A 21,873-nucleotide genomic window follows, 5' to 3' on the forward strand; every position below is an offset into this window, starting at 1 on the left:
GGGAATGTGGTAGTACATTTTCTGGTGTTATTACCAGTGTACCAAGTAAAACAGATTATGAAACTGCTTTTTCAGTCAACTACATAATAGTAACATTTTCTTTGATCTTTAAATTTACGGTAGTTAAAGCTATGTGATAGAAGAATTAAATACTGAAAATAAGACCTTACGTCATATACTGATAGTTGGAAATATTTTTGATTGATACTATTTAATACTCATAGATGTTCAGATTAGTTGTAACTTTCCCTTGAAAAGGGAGTGAGATGAAAACTGATTTCTTAATTTGTTGCTTCTTTTTAGAGAGATTTGAGGTAAGATTCCTCATAGATAAGATTTTCCACACTCAGTTTTCATCCTTGGAGGTGTTGTGGAAATTTATTTAAAAATTGCTATTCACGGCTGTACTGAGAGAATGAAATTATTCTTGGATAATTAAAGTGTAGATTTATCAGCAGCAATATTTTGGGATTAAGGAAATAATTCTTTCCTTTGAGGCTGGTAGGTTCCTGTTGAGAAGAGAGTACAGGGATTGGTAAGGAGAGGGAGACTACTTCTCAGTTGCTCCTTAGATTCTAGCATATAGGCATTGGATTAGGTATTGTGTACAGCAGTGGGTTTGAGGGAAAACTCCTTTTACGGTATCTTTATGAGGAATTGAGTTCTGAGTTTCTGAATCTTAGAAAATTGATTTATATAAGGAAATGTTAGAAGAAACCCCTAAGTTGGAATGAGACTTTGTTGTGAAGGTTTAATGGTAAATACCTATGAGCTCTTACAAAAGGAAAAAAATTAAAATACCTGTAAATGGTGTATATACACATTTATGTGGTATTACAGCTCAAACTCTATTTAAATTCCAGTGAGACAGATGGCTTTTTGATGAACATATTTTAAGTGTATCTGATTGTCCCCGTTTCCAGAATGTCATGTCAAAAAAAAAATCATATAGCTATGTTAATATTTTATCTGTATTTGGTTGAAGTGACTTTTTAAGTTTTCTAATGATGGTATTTCAGTTTTTTTGTTTAGTGTATTTCTTTTTTTTTTAATCTTCATTTTATTGAGATATATTCACATACCATGCAGTCATACAAAACAAATCGTACTTTCGATTGTTCACAGTACCATTACATAGTTGTACATTCATCACCTAAATCAATCCCTGACACCTTCATTAGCACACAGTGTATTTCTATATCAAGTTATAAAACTGTACTTCATATAATTTTGGGGGGATTTTCGGTAACTATAAAGGTTGTAAGTTTAGTTACAGTGAACTTACATGAAGTGCAGAAAATAGTCTCTCCCCTCCCTCAGCTTAACTCAGTTTACATGCTAATAAAAATTTTTAGCCCTAACAGTTTTCAAAAGTGCCAATCTTGTGCTTTCAATTTAAACTGGTAGAGGAGTCACTGTTGTTAGGAGCATTTAGTTGTAAAGCAGACTGTAGCAATAATATTAATGTTTAAAACTTTCAGATTTTAACAGTATCAAATTTCCTAAAATAATTGATAGTTGCTTCATTTATTTCATGTACATTTGTTTTGGGGATGAAAATTTTATAATGTAGACAATGCTCTTGCAGCATATGGATAATTGAATATTTTATTCTCAGGAAAGAAAATGGTCTTGATAACAATCCTTCAGTATAGATTTCTTAATTATTGTTAAATTTTTTATGTTTACTCAACTAAGATAGGACAGCTCTAAGTGTAGATTGTTTTGCGTAGATGCGTTTAGCCCAGCACCTGCTGGTAACCAAGGTCCTCCTCCAATGATGGGTATGAATATGAACAACAGAGGAAGTATACCTGGCCCGCCTATGGGTCCTGGTCCTGCCATGGGACCAGAAGGAGCTGCAAATATGGGAACTTCAATGATGCCAGATAATGGAGCAGTGGTAATGTATCATAAACATTATTTTGATTATATTCAATAATAAACACTCTGCCACAAAGATAACTTCACACTTAACATAATTTGGCATCATTTGTTTTGGCGGTAGTGATGAACATCCCATGAAGAATAAATATAATTTTATGAACAGCAGTAATATAGTCTGTGGCATGTTTTTGTAATGCAGTATACAGCAAATAATTTGCTTAAATACAGTTGTTGTTAGTGATTTTATTTGTAGCTGCCCTTTACCAGCATTAAATATAATGGACAAATACTTTACAGTCGTGTACTTCCCTGTATGAACTGCTTATCTTTGGTGGGGGCAGAACTGCAGTGCATGAAAACAGGTAAACACTTTTAATAAAATGATCACATGTCATGCTTTATTTCAGAGAATATAGTTGAATGGTAAAGTAGTTTACATTAAAGTTTTTAATATATTCTTATATTAAATTACAGCATTCCTATATTACAGAATTACTGACAGCAGCTGTAACTAAATTTAAAGTACCCAATTTTGTGTCTTGTTTTGAGAGTGTGAAGATATCTTTGGGTTAAATTTTATAAAAACATGTTTTTCCATTTATTATATTTGTAGCAAAACTGATACCTTTTTTCATTTCCCGTAAAGTGTATCACTATTTAAAAGAAGCTTCACATTTTCTCATTTGGTTTTTGTTAATGGTTCCAAATAACATTTAGAAAGGGAAATTGCTTGAGTATATTTTGTAAAGGCAGTTTAGTTTTGGAACTAGCATATCAAATCTTAAGGCACCATTGCTGCTGAGAAAGGAAAAGCACTGCCAGTTAAACTAAACTTGCCACCAGTTGTAAATTCATGCTGTTAAAGGTGAAGCAGTGTGTGTCTTAGAATTGATCATTACAGTGTTTATCATTTTTTAGTTTATTTACTTCAAATGCAAATTTGGAAAAATTGAACTTGCTACCCTCCCTGTTTTTTTTAATTATAGTTTGTACAGAGAAATAAAAAGGCAGTGCTATAATATCTACTATTACAGATGCTCCTAATACAGCTAGTGGAACTGTCAATTTGTTTTCTTACTGGAGGCTTTATTTTATAAGATGTCTGAAAGTTAGTAAAAACTTGTACTCTTTTTATTTATGTTTTTGAGTAGCATATAATCATCAGTAGAAACACTGAGGCAATCCCAGTTTTCTATGTCTCCCCCAATAGTGTAAATTTTATTTAATATCACCTTCATCTTTTTCCCACTGACTATGTTAGGGATCTTTATTCAACATTTGAGATGAATATTTTAGTGCAGTTATTGTGAAGTTTTTGGGAATATGTGATTCAGATGTTTAATTGTGAACATGTTTAATACATGTTAATAAATTACCCATTTAAAAAAAAACTTTTCTCAATAGTATTCTTTTAAGGGAAATATCTCAAAAGTTTCTATATTATATTTCTTCTTGCTTGTATTTATAGTAATACTTTGTATCTTATAAATGCATTGCCTTTGGAATTTTTAGAATGTTAATTGAAGCAAGCTTACTTTCTAAAACAGAATGTGATGCTGCAGCCTGGTTTTGTATCTCTGATTTTGAAACAATTACTTTTCTTGTGCAGCATAGTTACATGCAAAATAAACTTTTTTCCCCAAGAGGTCAGAACACTTATATTGATTAGAATATAGATGACATTCACTTACATCATTAAAATCAATTCCTTTTTCCTGAAATTGGGGCAATGCATTAGCAACTTGTAATTCTTCAGATGCTTTAAAAATTTTTTTTCTTTTTTTTTTTTTTTTTTTAAGCATAGTAACTAATTAAATTGCTCCTTTCTTCCTTCTATGTGTGATCCTGATTCTGCTGGACTTTCTGCTGAACTTCATGACACCACCACTTGGGATTTTGCCAATTTTTGTCACTTATATTTGGCGTGTTCCAAATGGACTTCATTTATTATCTGGTATAATAGCACAATGATAGATTTCCGCAAGGACCACCATCTCAGATGGGATCACCTATGGGTAGTAGAACAGGTTCTGAAACCCCTCAAGCACCAATGAGTGGTGTAGGTCCTGTGAGTGGTGGTCCTGGTGGTTTTGGTAGAGGAAGCCAAGGGGGCAACTTTGAAGGCCCTAATAAGCGTCGTAGATATTAAGCATTCTTTCATTCTTGGTTAGTTAGAAAAAAAAAATTCAGTGGTATGCCTTTACACTTTTATCTGTTACTGGAAGAAATGGTTTGTTAATGTATGTAGACTTTTGTTTTGTAAAACTTGAGGTTTTTGTATTTTTCTTCATAAGCTTTGTAGATTAGAATGGTGATGATACTCATCATTGTGAATGTTAAAATGTATTTGTGATGTTAGCTAAATATAAGTATTGCATAATACTGTGAAATCTATGTAGTCACTTAATCTCAATAAAGAAATCATTTTGAATAATTTAAAAATGTTATTAGTGGTATTCTCTGGTTTTACTAAACTTTGTTGTAATAGTAATACTTTGGTTGCTTTAACTATTCTCAGCCATTTGAAACTGAAAATGATTTTCTGCTTTTTGTGCAAGTAGCACCGTACATAGAAACTTAGATAAATAATGTCAATAAGGGGTAAAAAGCGTGGGTACATTTTGGGATGGGGGAGGCTGATGGGAGTTTGCATTTGTATAAGCCATTAATGTTCTGTGAAATCATAGTTGCTGTCTACATTTCATATAGTCTTGAGTATTCACGTATTCTGAAAAGGGATAGTAAGGGTAACTTTGTCCTGCACTGATTTTTTTTCAAATAAATCTTCTTCTGAGTCCTGAAAAAACTGTTTGAAGGTAAATCTCTTCTACTTTTAAAGTATTGTATAGTTTTAATGTTACCTGCCATGATTTATTTAGGGTCCATATCTAGATCTTACTCTTTAAAACGTCCTCAATGTTTACTTACTGTTAAATTTTTTTCAAAATCAGACCATACTGTTGGGTTGGGTGTTAACTGAGGCTTTGCTATATGATTCATGGTAAATTGGGCATTTCTTGAGAATATTGGTTTCTTTAAGTTTATGAAGGATAGCTTGCCTTTGCAGTGTTTCACATATTTTCCCATAGTCGTATAAGTTTCTCCAATAAAATAGTGAGTTTGTCTGAAAAGGCTTTAGGAGTATTGTTTCCAGGGACTACAGATCATGTGATTTTAAAAAGCAAAGAATTAACCTTGACAGTGTACTAGGTTTGTTGAATCTCATTAGAACCCTCTGCAATCAAGTAACTGTTGTGAACTTTGGTTTTCAGTACTATAGAAAAACTAATTTTGTCACATTGTAATGTTTATTCCAAACTAAGTCAAAAGCTCTATTTAAAAATCTGTGTCAGTTAGCTATGTTTATTTAAAATTAATTTTAAGGAATCATATATATATAAAGCTTTACCACAGATCTAGCTTAGCAGTTTTCTGAAGAATAATAGGCTATTTGTAAATCAACGGTTTAAATAGTGCCTTCTGTTTTTGCATGATTTCTTATTTTGCTGGAAGGCATATTTTGGGAAGAAATATATGAGGTTAATTATTTAGAATCTTGCATAAAAAGAGTTAGTTGTTAAGCATTGTTAAGATCCAGTTTTTTGTTACAATTAAATTTTCTTATGAACTATTTCATGTATTTTTTTATGTAACAGTATGGATGAAATTATTTTCTAAAATTTGCTATATTCATGGGCTTTTGTTTTTGGCATTTCTTTGAAACTATTTTTTGGAAATTGTAAAATATTGTCAAAGATATTTTCATCACATTTTTCATGAGTGTAAAGGGAATGAGTATGGGATTTATTTGAGGCCCTAATTGAGGTGTGGGTAATTTCATATCAATTATTTTTTAGTGCTATCTATTGCACTTAAATCTACCTTTCCTGCCATCTATATTTTATTCATGTAATAGGTAATTTTTAGTGTTGTATTTCACTTTAAAGTTAAAATAAGTTTGCCAGGAATTTGATCTTTTGATGTTAATGCCAGGCTACTTCTGGCTCAAGTTTGTGAAATTCTGTCTGACTCATTCAAGAACATTTGAAAGAGATGTCTTAATCTCCTGAACATCTAGTGTCCGGGCTCAACTCTGGCTCCAAGAATAGAGTTCTGCACAGCTTTTTCCCTGCATCAAGAAAATTCTTGTTCCAGTTCTTACCAAGTTTATCCTGGGACAGTCAGCTTCTGAGTGACAGTCAAGTGGAACATCTGTGAACTCCTACTTATTTATTTTTTAGTGTTTTTGTATAGCTAAAAAAAACTGGATGGTTCAGTCAGTATTTTTCTTTCCTTTTTTTTTTTTTTGGTGCATTAGTATGCCAAGGTAGATTTTTGAATCCCATTTGCATAAAGCAGTGGTAGATACAAAAAGAAAGAAATTTGGTATTAGTTTTTCTAAATAAGTGTGATTTGTTATATATGCTACATCATTCTTTTCCTAAAAAGCTGATATAAAAAATTTTAATATTATAGTATCACAATATTATGTTTACTTTTGTGTCATGATTTGAAATAGCAAATTTCAAGTCTGCAGTAATTTCTATTTGTAATTAACATGCATCAAATAAAGAAGCACCCGTTTGTCTTAATTGTTTTATTCTAGCTGTGTATTTGTCAGACTGTTGCTGCTGTCTTTGTTTTTGTAAATAAATGCATTGATTTTCTTTACAGATGCAATTTTTGAAGAACTTTTGGTTCATTTGTATTTAAGTACCGTTTTTTGTTGCTTCTCAAGTTTATTGGATTTCCTTTCTAAAATCACGATTTACTATTCAGTGGAAAAGATTAAATATTTGTTTTTAACCCTGAAATATCAGTATTAGGAAAGAAACATTTCTTTTAGCTGGAGTTGCCATTTTATATAGAAATGAGAATTAGCAACTAGCCAGCAACGGAAATATTTGCTCCTATTTCTCAGACATTATAATTGAAACTATACCTTTACCTTTTATTCAGAAATTGTGGAACATTTTGTAACTTAGTGTTTATATGTAAAGTCTGTAATAATACTATATATTAATGTGAATGGTAGTAATTACTTATTAATAAATGGGGGTTAGGGTGTTAGTTATAGCCTAGATTCTAAATAAGAAAACTGACATTAAATGTGATTGTAAGGAAATTAGTTTTGTGTAAGAATGTTACCGAATAAATGGTAAAACCGTTTGAAAGGTTTGAAATTTAATGTCAGATGAGACTAGTTAGAAATTAATGGGACAGGTCAATTTGCTGAAATAGAGGAAGTTTCCTGGGGCTAGGGTGGCATTTACATTTTCTTTTGTTATGACGTCTAATAATATATTCAAATATATTCCTGAAATTTGAGGGGACAGCAGTGATTTAGAAAGGCAGATGTATTTTCAAAATTCTCTGTCAGAGCTCTGAAAGAATAAGGGTGAACATACTCCTATCTCGAGATTTAAGTTGTTAATGTTTTCCTGTGTTTACTTCCTAGTTAGTTCGACATTTGTAAACAGGGACTTTTTTTTCCGTGGGTGGCTGGGGAGGTGCACGTGCCACTTCAAAGTAAGGAGCAGATTCATTATTTTTAAACACACATCTCCTAAAAGCTAACATTGCCAGTTTTATACCTAAGAATATTACAGTTTTGTGATATCAAATATAGAAGTCCTAAGTTAAATAAGTGTGGGTTTATTTCATCTGAAGCAGATCAATATGTTACAATAAATTGATAGTGGTTTCCTATTTTTAAAAAGTATTACTTGCTTTTCAGCCGTATCCAGTAGGGGATTTTTTAAACATTGGAAAGAATTTTAGTATGTTCACATTATATTTCCCAGTGGAAAAAGTGATGAACAACAACATTAATGATTGAAGTTTGAATCTTATCAGAACTCTGGGGGAATATAGGGGATATCTTGGGGATATTGATCTCTTGGCTTTTTCTCTAAAACCATGTTTTGATTATAAATATCTCTTAAGAATTCCTTTTGATTGAAAATTATTAAATGATTCTGTATTTGCTTCATGAGATTAACAGTATGTTCTTTTATGACATTTTATTTTTCTTTGCAATAATAAAAGCCTGTTGTTTTTCGAATAGAGACTGCATTTCTTAAATTAGTGTAGCCAGAATATGTATGTACACACAAAATTGCTTTTCGAGTATATTATTCTGTGGCTAAAATCATTTTCATTACCAGCCTCCTCTCCAGTGCAACAGATAATGTATTTAGTTGATCATGCTTTAGAAAAACCTTCCAGAATCAGCATTTTTTTTTTTTTTTTTTTTCAATTTTGCTTTCTGGTTTAAAGCAATGAATTTTAAAGGGGATAGTATTCTATTTTAACACATGTAAGTAAAATTTCAGTTCCGTCTCATCTGATAACAGTCACTCGAATTTTATGTTAGGCACCTTAGTCTAAAATTGGAATTAAGTTGAAGTGTGCTTAATTGGTAATACATGATTTTTTTTCCTGGTTTTTAAAAAGTAAATTTAGTCAATAACAAACGGTGCTTTAGGTATTCATTAAATTGTTCTTAAACTGGTATACAAGGGGTCCTGCATTGCATTGATGGTAAGATAACTGGCTGGACTGTATATTTCTTAAAATACTCTGTTGGTAGTATTGAAAACTTGAATTTATGCTTATATCTAAGATGCTTTTGGCTTTTAATTGTCATTATAGAGACAGTTGCACATTTTGCTTTACATATTGTACATTTCTACAATGAAATAAAAGGTAGAAATTATGCCTATGTAAGCTAGTGTCAACACTTAGAGTAGCCTCAGTACTCTGTCATGTTCATAGTTAGACCTCTCACTGGGCCTCTAAGATACATTCTCTTGTGTTCTAGCTGCTTTGGTGCAAAATGGGTATTCTATTTTTGTCAACCAACCAGGATTTTGTGAATGTGGTGAGATTTTGGGTATGTTTTGGGGTTTTAAAAGAATTTTGTGACTATATCCTTACCATGTTCAGCCTGTGAGTTAGTTACACTTTTTTATTTTATGCGCTTATTTAAATAATTTATTTTCTGCAAATCATTCAGTCATCTCATGAAAATAGAGAAAATCTTATTTTAGTGTACATTTTGTCAGAATAAGTTTATTATTAATTTTCTTGGTATTTTTCAGATTAGTAGGTAATGTAAATCAGCATCAAACATCAGACATTACTAAGATTTATGAATGTTGCCTGGTGATTTTTTAATGTGGTGAGAAAAAGTAAACAGTGTCACATACTGTGGTTCTCTGTCAATCATTTCTGACCTTTTTGGTATTGAAGACAGTAGTCACTTACACTTGCTCAGTGGTTATTTAGTTAGTATTTAGTTTCTTAATTCTTTTTTTGGGTTGTTTAGAATATTTTATATGTTTCTGGACTTGTTTAGAATATTTTAACTTTAATATAACTTAGTCACCAGTTTAGCACATTGAGTTAAGAAATGTGAGCCATGTCATTGACATTTTAACTATATCCATTTATTTATTATACCATTGTGTATTGATGGGTCTACTGTGTACTGGCCCAATTTCCTAGGACTGAGATACAACAGTGGAAAATAAAAATCCCTGCCCTGAATTCAAGGACAGCAGCCATGGACATTCCTCTAAATCAGTAGTTCTCATACTTCAGCATTTCAGTCACCTTGAGGTCTTTTTATAACAGGATACTGGGACCCCATTCCCAGAGTTTTTGATTCCTTCATGGTTTCAGTGGGTAGTGGTGGGGGAAGTGGCAGAATTTGTAGTTGTAGCAAGTTGATGTCTGGGGACTCTTTGAGAACCTCTTCCATAAAACTGAAAAGGGACACGGTACCATTTTTAACTGTGATCATTTTTTGATGCTGTATATGACTGTCCTGGTACATTGTTGGATCCCTGGCCAATCTTTGAAACAATCCAGAATGCCCCCAAACATTTGCAGTTATTTCCAGTTGACAAGCACTGCAGAAGCCTTCAGTGTTTTACTGAGGGTTTTCAAAAAACTGACAACCATTGTTTTTTATTAGTGGTTAGTTTAGTGCCAGGTCATTCGTAACAGTCTTACGTGTGTATGAATTGAGATTTCCTTTGTTCACAAACGTAGTTAATTCAAATGAAGAGGAAATAGCACATTTTGAAATTTTTTGTAAAGTAAGGTTTTTAACTTAATCTAGTCTCAGTTATCCATCCCAATGTGAGAAATGAGCCAGTCTAATAATCTGAGTTTGTGTCTGTTTGAACATGCATGTGATGGATAAATGTAGTAGAAAACTGCCTTGATGGTTTTGTTTTGTTTTGTTTTGTTTTTTTAAACCATCTTTACAAATGTGAATAGATGGACACCATTTGGATGGGTTAAAAGGACAGCTGACCTTTTCTGTGAGCTTATCGTTTGCTGTGCTAGATTGAAAATAAAGATTTGACATATGTATTTTCTATAGATCATGAGTGTATTTATTGAGAATATAATTGCCTTTGCTTTGCAGGTTCACTCTTTGTTAATTGTTTTTGAAAGTAGTTTTATGGTAAAAATTTCAAGCCTACCTTTTTGATTTGTTACCAAGATTTGTGCTACATGTATATATTGTTCATAATCTATTAATAATTGCATAGTAAATTTAAAAAGGTTAATTGGTCCATAAGGAAAACATACTGTGTTATATTGGCAATTGTTTCTTCCCCAAAGTGGTGACTATATTAGTGCAAAGAAACAATAATCTGATGTGGAGCCTTTTAAATAATGTCAGTAGGTATTTTCTATGACATTGTCTTTGTTGTATATAAAATAAGAATTTCTGCGTGTAGGAAATACTTAGGTCTGGGGACTTGTTTTCTAATTGTAATAAAAATGTCACTTGGGGTCAGCTCTATCCCTGCTTCCCAAAGGCTTAACCTAGTACAGAGTTTATAGTCTTCACAGTTTTTCCAGGACATCCATTTTGACCAAGTGTTTCATGGCTCGGGGAGAGCACATTTGGTAGTCATCTCCCCTTTTTATCTTTTAATATTGCACCAACCTACCCCCCCCCTTTTTTTTTTCCTATTAAGTGATAAGATTCCTGGTTTCTTGGAAACTTTTACCACAAGGTGACTTATTAATGTATTTTCCAACTGAGGGATTCTCCTGCAGGATTATGAAAATGAAACTTTTTTTCATCTCCCATCTTAAAAAAATCTTTTAACATGGGTAGATTTCTTGAGACATTAACTCTTCCTGTTCAATAATTATTACTAACTTCAGTAAATAGAAAATTATTTTTAACTCTGTGACAATATTTGGACACTAAAATAAGGAATATGTCTACAAAAGTTGTCAGTTCCCAACTTTATTTTTAGACAGCTGAATGCAAAAAAAAAATTAATGTATTTTATTTTTTTCTGTATTTTAATGTACTTTATAAAAGGAAATTGCCCTTTGTTGCTAATGTTTCTCATCCTACAAATTACCCAAATCTTCTGATTTAGAATTTGATGTTCTCCCCTTCCTCATCCCACTGTTTTCCTTGGAAGCAATAAAAGTTTTAGATTATACTTTATCTGTTGCTGTTATTTAGATTCAGGCACGGTTGTTAATTGGGAAAATTAACAAAGTCCTGTTGGTTTTTTGTTTCTTAGCTGTTTATTATGCATTGGCTTTTACCCAGAGTTGTCACATTAAAAAAATATGGTAACACACACACACAGCAAAAGATCGGGAGTGTTTGGAAAAGACATGCCCCCAACTTTTTGAAATTGGAAGTACAATATAGAAGGTATACATCCAAATTCTTCGTTTCTGCCTTGAAGGATAATGTACTTTTATTTTTAGGAAGAGTAAGCTCAATTTGTCCTGCTATTTGTGCTACAGAAAGTAGAGGTAAGGTAAACTGTAATGGTTCATATTAAAAACTTTTAGACCCATTAATAAAATATTTCCTAGGTTGATTAAAAATAGAGACGTCATAATTTTAATTGTTTTGGAAGTACTTGAATGATATGGGAGATGACAACCAATTTCTTTTTTTTATAGGTCATACAAACTTGGCTTAAATGTACATACTAAATAATTTAGCAGCATTTAAAACTTTCTTGTAGTTAAATACTGATTTCCTACAGTTGCTGTATTAACGATAGTTTTCTTGCATTTTAACTGGAAATCACTGGCACAGAGCTAAGGACAAAATAGAGCGATCCTCTCTTCCCATGACACTTGTGTTCTAGACACAGATGGACAAATAGAGTCAAAATACGTTATGATATTTATAAGGGTAGAGAAGATGACAATTACTATTTTGGGTAAGGAGACTAGAAAGTGTGCCTTTCTGAGGAGATAAAGGGAAAACCCTCTGGTTTAGTCTGCTGCTTGAGTTAGGATGTTACTGGATGCAGTAAGTCAATGCTCTGGAGCTGCCTTGTCCATCGTGAGGGCCATGAGTCCCATGTGGCTCCTGAGTTCTTAATCTTGTGTGATTGAGATTGAGGAACTGAATTTTAAAATTTATTGTGTTTTAAATTCAGTTACTGGTATTGAATTAAGCATATTTAGAACAACTTGACAACTTATCTATCATTTTTGTGGTTTCTCCTCAGTTTTCAATGTTTACTTAATGAATGGCAATCTACTATTGGACCGGCACAGTGTTCCCTAGTGATAATGAAAAAATAAAATATGTTCCCTGCTTTTTTGGAATTTGAATTTTAATGGGTATATGTAAAGCTATATGCAAACTGTTGGATCCAGTGGTCATAATAAAGGGAATGGGAAGTTACATAAAAACCTATAAGCAACCATTGATTTTGGGTGACAGTCTTTGAGCAGAACTTGAAGGTGAATAGGTACTTGTTTGTTGATAAAAGGTTTGTTCTTGGCAGAGGAGAGGGTACAGAGGGTTTTGGGGTATGGTGTGGTCAAAAGGGCTACACATGGCAGTGAGCATGTTAGGCTACATCCTGAGGAGGTAATAAGGAGCTATCTAGGGGCAGGAAGTAAGATGAGTAGAGATTAGAGATGAGAAGAAAGTAAAGTTTGCATTAGATTGTTATTGGTCTAAGGTAAGGGAGTATATAGATCATTACTTTTAGGTAATTAGTAATCAGGGCAGTTTTAAGTATACAAGAGTGACTGGATCAGAAATATTTTCTAAAGCAGAGTAGCCACATAGATCATTGATTGTCCCCCATGATATTTGAAAAGATCTTCTGTGGTGTTGGAGATGAGGATTGTTTGGATTCCAGACATAAAATAATTCAGAGGTAGAGTGAATTTGACTATGACCAGTGTGTTGGCGGGAGAAAGTAAGATAGAAAATGATTCTAGAGGTTTCTAGTTTGAATAATGAGATTATGCTGATTTTTATTAACTGAGTCAAGGAAGTTAAGCATTTGGGGTTGAGGGGGTGATGGGGATGCATCTTCTAAAGGAAGATGAAGGTATAATTTATTGGACTTTTGAAGATTTGACTTGAGTCTTTATGTATGGTTTATTCAGATTTTTTAAACTGTAGAATACCATCCTTTTTACTTGGTGGTCTAGTACGTATCTCCTAAGGCACTATCACTTCAGAGAGATTGAAAATGTAGGAGTAATTCACGTTTGAATGGGAGTCTAGACAACATCTTGCTTTCTTGAGACTGGGGAGTGGATGAGGTTGGCGGAGGTGGGAGAAAACATTTTTTAACAATTGAGGTAAATTTTAATAAATAAAGTCACATTGTATGCTCAGTATATTTGTTATACCAAATACAGTGGTGGTTAGTTTTGGTGGAACATCAAGCATTAAGAAGACCAGAGGACCGGAAGTAAGTTAAAAAGGCCTATCTGAAATGTCCAAAATCTGATTCATACTGAGTGACAAATGAAGGGTACTGGTTTTAAAAGTTTGCGTATTTATTTTCTTGTTGCATCTTTTTCTTACTTTGGCATATATTGAAGAAAAGATTAGAAGCAACAAAAGTGGGACAGGTTGGTTGCTAGAAGCATCTCATCATGAAATATTAAGATTCTACTTAGTAATAAATAATACAGCAACTTGAACTTAAGAATATAATTAGTCAAAATTTATATACTCATACTTCTGCAGATAGTGAAGTTCTAATTACGTAAGTTCATTTAGTAATTGAGGATTAAAATGACAGATTGGTTAAGATTTCTAGGAGAAATAATAAAGTATATGGCTTATGAAGGAAACACCTTATTGTCTATGTTTTAAATAAATTGGGCATTGTACCATGAAGAGGTTGAAACTACCCTTTATAAATACTAGGAGGGGAAAAAGCAGATGATTCATAATTTGAACAAATGTTATTTCCCTGAAATTGTCTCTGATTTCGTCCTTGTGGCCAATAGTCCCTAATGAAGGTTGGGTAATTCAGTATTGGATGAGTTGGGATTTCAAAAGTCGACAACAGAATGGATTTTGGTATTATAAAAACAGGCTGTTTGCTCTTTTGGATTGCTTAGTTAAATAGTTATTTTAAATGTCTCTGAGAGGTTAGATTAACATTTTTCTTAGTTACATTTTGAAGGTACTCAGTTCCTGCATTTTGTTTTTTGTCTTTCATTTGTTAAATAGTGTAGGTATATTTTCACAAGCATCCTATTTATTATAATTATGCAAATTAATAAGTGCAAGTTACGAAGAATGTGAATGCCACCAAGCCTGGGGATCTCTGGAAGAAACAGTTTCCTGTTTTGCCTTTTCTTCTCTCCTTGACTTCAGAGTTGATGAAAATCTGGGAGATAAATCTATAATTCAACATTTGGAAAATATTTTTAAAAGTTTCTACACTTACATTACAGTATAGTTTTCTTAATAACATATTACAGTGGTATCTATCTTCTAACTTCTTTTGGGGCAAGAAGGAGTAGAATCAAGTCCAGCTAGCTAAAACTAGTATTTCTGTGTAACTAATAAATAGTATGTGAAATATGAATGTATTTTAAAGTGTTTAGTAAAACCATGGTTCTATTACTTAATGGTGTGTGAGAAGAGAACTGGTTTAAAATAAAGCCACTAATTATTTGTTTCAACTACTTTGTATAAATTTTTCGTATTTTTTCCTTAGCATTCAGAATTTTGGGCATTTCCTTAAATTTCCATGGTCTCCACCATCATCATTTTATTTAACTGTTATTGTCACCCCAGACTTCTCCCCGGAGAAGTCTTTCTTTTTCTACTCCAATCTGAACTGGTTTCTTATCTAGAACTGCTGCCGCAGCAAACCATACCTTTTGGAACATTCTTCAGTGCTCTTCTGGATTGGATGTACTCTTTGTTGGAATATCATTAAATGAACACTTGGCAATTCGTGTGACAGTTAACTATAATGTTTTACCTGTTTGTCCTTTAATAAAGTTATTTTTCCTTTGTACAGCATATCCATATATAATTGCAAAGGTGATACATACTCAGAGTGTGTGTTTTGTTTTTTTTTCCTCAAAGAATTATATCACATCCTTAAACTAAAGCATTAGAATGCTAAGTAACATAAGTGTATTTTGTCAAAAAAACGAACACCTTTTTTTGTATGAGGTTATGTATCAGTGTTATGTTTGGAAAGAACTAGGTTAATATTGCTTAGTAGACCTTCAAATGGTCATAGATGGATTATGAATGACTAATTCTGCAGTAGGGTGGCATGGAGTGCCAGCTCAATTAAACAGGTATTTGTGCTTAAAAACAAGGGTACCAACCTAGGAATGGATACAAGGTGCTGCTGTCCTCCAGCAACTTTCAGACCAGTGGTAGAGGTTAAAAAATACAGTAATTGTAATATAAAGTCAAAAGTTCCTAACATAATGAAAGAATGGTAAATATCAAATTGGGGGTGGATGGGTTTAGCACTTTTTAACAACTCTGTTAAAGGGCTTTTAATTGTGGCTTTTGTAGCATTTGTATGAATTGAGGCAAACAACAAATTCAAGAAAGCACAGAGGAACACAATCTTTCAGAATCTTGGTATTAATAAAGAATGCATTTTGCTGTGATTGGCTTGTTAGAACAACACATCAGTTAAGAGGTGGTTTATCTCGTATCCCTCTACTAATTTTTAGAAAACCACCTGTTACACATACAGCTTGGTGGCAGAGCTGAATATACATGTACATGGTTGACTTCACATATTGTATATGACGCCTGTTGTCTAAATGTCACAGGGAGGTTGGAGAAGAGGAATGAATACAAGATAAAGTAATTGGTAGGGATTTGCATAGAAGGTGAAAGGGAGCATGCACTTTATTGCTAAGATTAGAGGACTATTCAAAACAAAAGGTGGAGGATTGTTTACCTCAATAAGTTTGTCCAGTGATTTCAGGAGGTAGAGGTGCTCAGGTATGGTTAAGATGAGTAGTGCTTTTATTTTTTGGAGCATATACTGTCAGAGAGGGTCCACTGTCCACAGAGACTTAGAGCAGGTAAAGTGTGCACTTAGCTGGTAGGAACCCACAATGGAAGTGAAATGTCAGGAATTTTACTCCATGATAAGGAACCACTCAAAATTTTGTGGCAAGGGAGTGATGGGAGTCAGATTTATAATTTAGATAACTAGTGATTGTGGGAAGGATGCATTTGAAGACTGCAGGCAGTGAGAGTGAGATACGGGGTAGCAGGGTTGGAGAACAAGTTTAGAAATCCAGAAATGATTATGAAATGGTCAGGACCTGGTGGTCTATTGGGTGTATGGGGGTGGTGATATGGAAGAAAGAAGGCAAGGATAGGCTTGTAACTCAAATGACAGGAAATCTTAGTGCCACCAAATAGAGAAGAGAGGAAGGAGTAACTGGCTAGGATTGAAAGTTTTTAGCCCTTGTGATATCTAGAAAGGGTGTTCAGCACATAAAATCTTGCTGCTTAGGGAAAATACTGGATGGGGAATTTTGGATGTCATCAGTGTTGTAAGCAACAATTAATAAGTCAGAGTATAGTTCCCCAGTGCAGAATTATTTAGGGAGACCTGCAGGGCTTGATGAACTAGAGTCTCCTACTGGAATCAATAAATCCTTAGGGCTTCATACAGTGCTGCACCTGCATTCAGTAGTTACTAAAACAAGCACACTAAAGAAGTGGTCCTTCATTTGAGTTGGCCAATGGCCAGAATGAGGAAGCATGGAAAGCAGAAGTTAGCTAACCCTAGTCTCTTAATCCTCATATTTACCAGGAGTTACTCAGAGGGTCTATATTATAATCATTTAAATTTGCCTTTGAGATATAGAAATAATCCTTATGCCATAGTACTTTAGAAAGCATTAACACCTGAAAAGCAACCAACTCAAATACTTGTGCATAAACAATATGTTTTTGAATAGTATATATCTCGTACGCTAAAGTTGAAATACAGAGTTGTATGTAGTGAAAAGTGACTTATCTATGCTGCCCACCAGCCACCTAGTTTCCCTATCCATGGGTAACTACTGTTACTAGTTTGTCTTTCCAGAAGTTCAGGGTATTTCAGCCATATATATATATATATATATATATATATATATATATATATATATATATATATATAGTTAACAGTAAGCAAATGAAAGCACATGCTATACATCTTTGCTTATTTCCCAACAACATTCTATTTGGGAGAGTGTTCCTAATGAATTAAAGAAAGTGTTTTCTCATTCTTTTGCCATTTATATATTCTTTGGCCACTTCTTTTTTTTGTCCAGTCCTTCACTGTTTTCCTTTATTTTCTTTGTAATATTTCTTTGGACATGGGTTATGTAGCACATATGTGAATATGTCTATAGAATTCAGATTATACTAGTGGAATTGCTTGGTCACCGTGTGTTTTATAGTAGTTCTTTCATTCCATGAAGCCATCAAGTTACCCTCTCACCAAAAATCTTTGAGAAGACCTATTGGCTGTACTTTTTGCATAAAGTGAAATTGAACATTTGTTGGCTTCCTAACTACAGACAATGAGATTTCAATGTTATTTTCTGTAGTCCCCAACCAAATGCAGAGAGTCAATAAAGATCAGTGGGATTGTTGCAAATAGTAAAAGTTTAGGAATTGAAATAAGAGCTTTGTAGAAGTCTAAAGTTGGCTAATGAGAATTGTAGAAGTTAGAGATCTAAAGTCTTGTAATTTAAATATTGTTACATTAAGTAGCTGCTACAGTTTTATTAAATAAATGGTATTAATGCCTTTAAGAGAATAGTTAAGAGTATCTTAGGTTTTTTAAAATGTGATGAACATTAACAGTTTGCTTTATGAGGGTTATTGGACTGAGCTGATTTAGTTTATTTTTTATAAAAGGGCATTAGACTTGATTTCTAATCTCTTCCATTTTAAAAATTCTACAGTTCTCTAGCAGTTCTCCAGAGACAATAATGGCTATTATAGCTAATTTTAAAATTGCATTCATTAAATATCAAGAATAGGAAGGCCACAGAGTCACTCTTCCAGAATTCCTACTTCTGATGTTTATATTGTAATTTTGCTCTGAATTTCAAGTCATCTCCTTTTGGAAATACTTTGGGGGTGGCGGGGGAATACACCTCATTTACAAATCAAGTAAGGTAAGAGACTATCTTTTACCTAGAAATAAATAATTAAAATACACCTTAGTGTTCATTATCAAAGAACTGTTTTTTTGTTACTGAGTTATTACATGACTATGAAGACTTCATAGCAAAATAAGATTTTTGTTAATTCAAAATTTAGTATCTTTTAAAATGTTGACTTTAAACAATGTTTACTTTACAGTTAATGTTGACTTTGAACAATTAAGTCAAGCACTTGAATGAGTGCAGTTTGCTATTTGAAAACAAATTTCTTTGGTGAGTGAGGATCTGTTATTCCATCTCATAACTTCAGTGTTCATCATAACTTGTTATCTCTCTCCAAGCTACGACCAGAGAAAAATCATTGTTTTGTTTCATCACATTGAAATTATTACATTTATTAATATTTATTGAACACATACTATGGCAGTATAAGATGCTGGGGATACAGCAGGGAATAAATATTGTAGATGGGGAGTAATGAATGTCCTTTTTAGCTAGGATGGTCAGGGTCTCTCCAAAAGGGTTTTTAGACACTTTTCCTTAATCAAACTGCCCTCCCCCCCCCAAGAAAGGTTAACTCTAGAAATAGCTGTTTATGTGCTTTATACATCCCTGGTTTATATGTTAAAATGATTGTGATTTTTTGTTTGTTCCCCCAATGGATTTTCTTCCTCCTCAGTGGAGGAATTGCTCTGTTGAGAATGCAGCATATGCCATGTAATAAGTTAACGTTTTTCTCATGTGAGAGGGGATGTCTTTGGAAAGTTGGTGATGTTATCTAGTTTGTATTAAGAAATGATTAATTTGGCTACTTCTAGAGAATTGACTGGAAGAGTGCCAGAGTAAAATCAGGGAGACCAATAAGACCAGTTAGGAGCGGGGAGAGGTCATGGCACCTTGGTCGTCAGACATTCCTTTGTTGGTACATCAGTTTATAGAGAATAATACAGATACAGCATTAGTGGTCAAAAAATAAAGGGTGTCTATAATATTGACAAAAGAACTAGGAAAAATGCCCTTCAATACTGGTAAAGGCAGTTTGTTTATGGAATCCACTGAATTGTAGGAATGGAAATAGCCTCTGTGGAATGAGTAATTAAGAGAAACTCTACTCTTGAGTTTTTACCTTGAGATCATTTTAAGTTTCCTGTGTTTCTGTCATGTTATAAAAGTAAACAATTTAGAATGGTCAGAATTCCAGATTTATTTCAACACATTCCCCTCAGTAGGAATGTGCCTCCCTATTTTGATAGTGTCTTTTCAGTCCAGACCTTTTATAGGTTCCCTGTGTTAGAACCTTCTCTCTTGTTTTGTTACAGTAGTAGTGATAATGCATTAGCATGTGAAGATTTTCAGTTAAATTCTAATTCCGTTAGAATTAGGTGATTGTTACATGCAGTTCTCTGACTCTCCGAGATATTAAGGGATTCTATTGTGAATTCATTAAGACATAGGGACTCGTGCATAGTTGTGTACTATGTTTTTTGTTGAATCAATAAACAAGCAATGTGTCCAAAGTCACACTGGAGTTACTAGCAGCATTGAAATGAGATTTCTTTATGTCACATAGTTTTGACCCAAAGAAGAGTATGATCAATGCAAAATTATAGGAGTGCATTAATTAATAAGCCTGGAGTATGACTAACGATGGGAAGTATCATACGTATTCTAATAAAGTGATTGCAGGGACTTAAGTGTTTAACGTTCACACACTGCCTAGATTATCTGTCATGCCTTGCCAAGTGGAGGTGTGCAGTCCCCTTGGGCTCTAAGGAGACCCACTGCAGTGCAGGTTTTGGGGGCTCTTGCTGATGGGTGTAAGTGTCATTTACACATTATATGGAGGCAGGAAAAAGTTGGAGAAGTTAGATTTATGACTTTTACTCCTCATGCCTTCTTTTAGCTTTATCAGTCTGGTTTGTACAGTCTGTCTATTCAAGGTAACCAATACATAGGAAATTTTGTACATTTTTAAAATGTGACAGATATTTTTCTTTTTAAAACTCTTCCTCTATGCTTAGACTTCCCAGAAGACTCACTATTTATGATGTGTTGAGATCTTGTGTTCAGGACAAAACATCAAAACATTTCACCATCTCAATGTGTTTTCATATAAATATACTTAACATGCATTTACTAATTCAGAAGCAGTGTAACCCAGTGAGGAGGCAAGAATAGATGGGGCACTAAATGAAAGAGGGTCCTGACTGATGTCTTGCCTCAGCAATGATTTAGTTTAGCCCTGTTTTTTCCCCTTCATTTAAATAGATTTAAATATATGGTCAGCATCTACCACTGTAGATTATACTGGATTGATAGTTGAGTAATTTCTTCCCAGTACAACACTTTGATTTTATATTCTGTATATGAATGTGTATTGGATTCTGCAAGAAATCTTTTTCTTGTATGTTTTCTTCAAAGGAACAGTGAAGTGCAATTCTTAACTGGTTTTAAATGTAGAAAGAAAAATAAAATGGGATAAAAATAAAACTGTGGAATATCATTTGGTAATTATTTTTCCATTGCATTTTCATTATATATGAAAATGGTTAATACAGTAAGTAATTGGAGGATTCTTATATTTATTTGAAATGCTAAACTTTAGAAAGATATGGAGAGAGCAGCTTTCAGGTAAGTGTTTTTATTATGTTACCTTGAATTAAATATGCAATTTATTGTATTCTAACAACTTTTTAAAAACCTTAATGATTATGCAATGACCAAGGGTCAGTTTTCCTGACTGATACTGTGTGTGTGTGTGTGTGTGTGTGTGTGTGTGTGTGTGTGTGTGTACATGGGTTATTTCACTATCAAACTACTGTTTGCCTCAGCACAGTTCTCTTGGAAGGAAATATGGCATGAATTACATGGGTTTTTGTTTTGTTTTTCAACTCAGTTTTATTGAGATGTATTCCTATACCATAGTCATCCACAGTGTACAGTTTTTCACAGTACCATCTATAGTTGTGCATTCATCACCACAATCAATTTTTGAACATTTTCCTTACTCCAAAAAAATAAATAGAAGTAAAAAAGAACACCTAAAGCATTCCACCCCCACCCCACCCCCTCTTTTTCATTTAATTTGTGTCCCCATTTTTCTACTCATCTCTCCACACACTGGATAAAAGGGAGTGTGAGCCACAGGGTTTTCACAATCACACGGTCACACCTTATAAGCTATGTAGTCTGAGAATCATGACTACTGGGTTGCAGTTCAACAGTTTCAGGTATTTCCTTCTAGCTGTTCCAGTACACTAAAAACTACAAGAGTGACCATTCAACTCCATTTGAAACTTTATTTTGTTTCATTTCACTTCCTCCTTTTGTTCAAAATTTTTTCAATCCAGGAATGAGCCAGGTTCCACGTAGGGGGGAGGTTAGTGAGTTCACTTGCTCAGTGAGCTTAAAGAGAGACAGGCCACATCTGAGCACCAAAGAGGTTCTCTGGGGAACACTGTTAGACACAGTTATAGGTTTAGCCTCTCCTTTGCAGCAACAAGCTTCATAAGGGCAAGCCCCAAGATAGAAGGTTTGGCTTTCTAAATT

General features: G+C 33.4%; 1 protein-coding gene across 1 annotated transcript in view; it reads left to right on the forward strand.

The window, feature by feature from the left end:
* The window catches only part of PSPC1 (paraspeckle component 1), a 70,004-nt gene extending 62,053 nt beyond the window's left edge, over positions 1-7,951 (forward strand). The window contains exons 8-9 of the mRNA XM_037799953.1: positions 1,734-1,903; positions 3,851-7,951. Coding sequence (XP_037655881.1) covers positions 1,734-1,903; positions 3,851-4,036 — 356 coding nt within the window. The 3' untranslated portion in view covers positions 4,037-7,951. The remainder of the gene's footprint in view (positions 1-1,733; positions 1,904-3,850) is intronic.
* The last annotated feature ends 13,922 nt before the right edge of the window (positions 7,952-21,873 follow it).

Source organism: Choloepus didactylus, chromosome 12 (genome assembly GCF_015220235.1).
Source record: "Choloepus didactylus isolate mChoDid1 chromosome 12, mChoDid1.pri, whole genome shotgun sequence".
Classification (NCBI taxonomy): domain Eukaryota; kingdom Metazoa; phylum Chordata; class Mammalia; order Pilosa; family Megalonychidae; genus Choloepus; species Choloepus didactylus.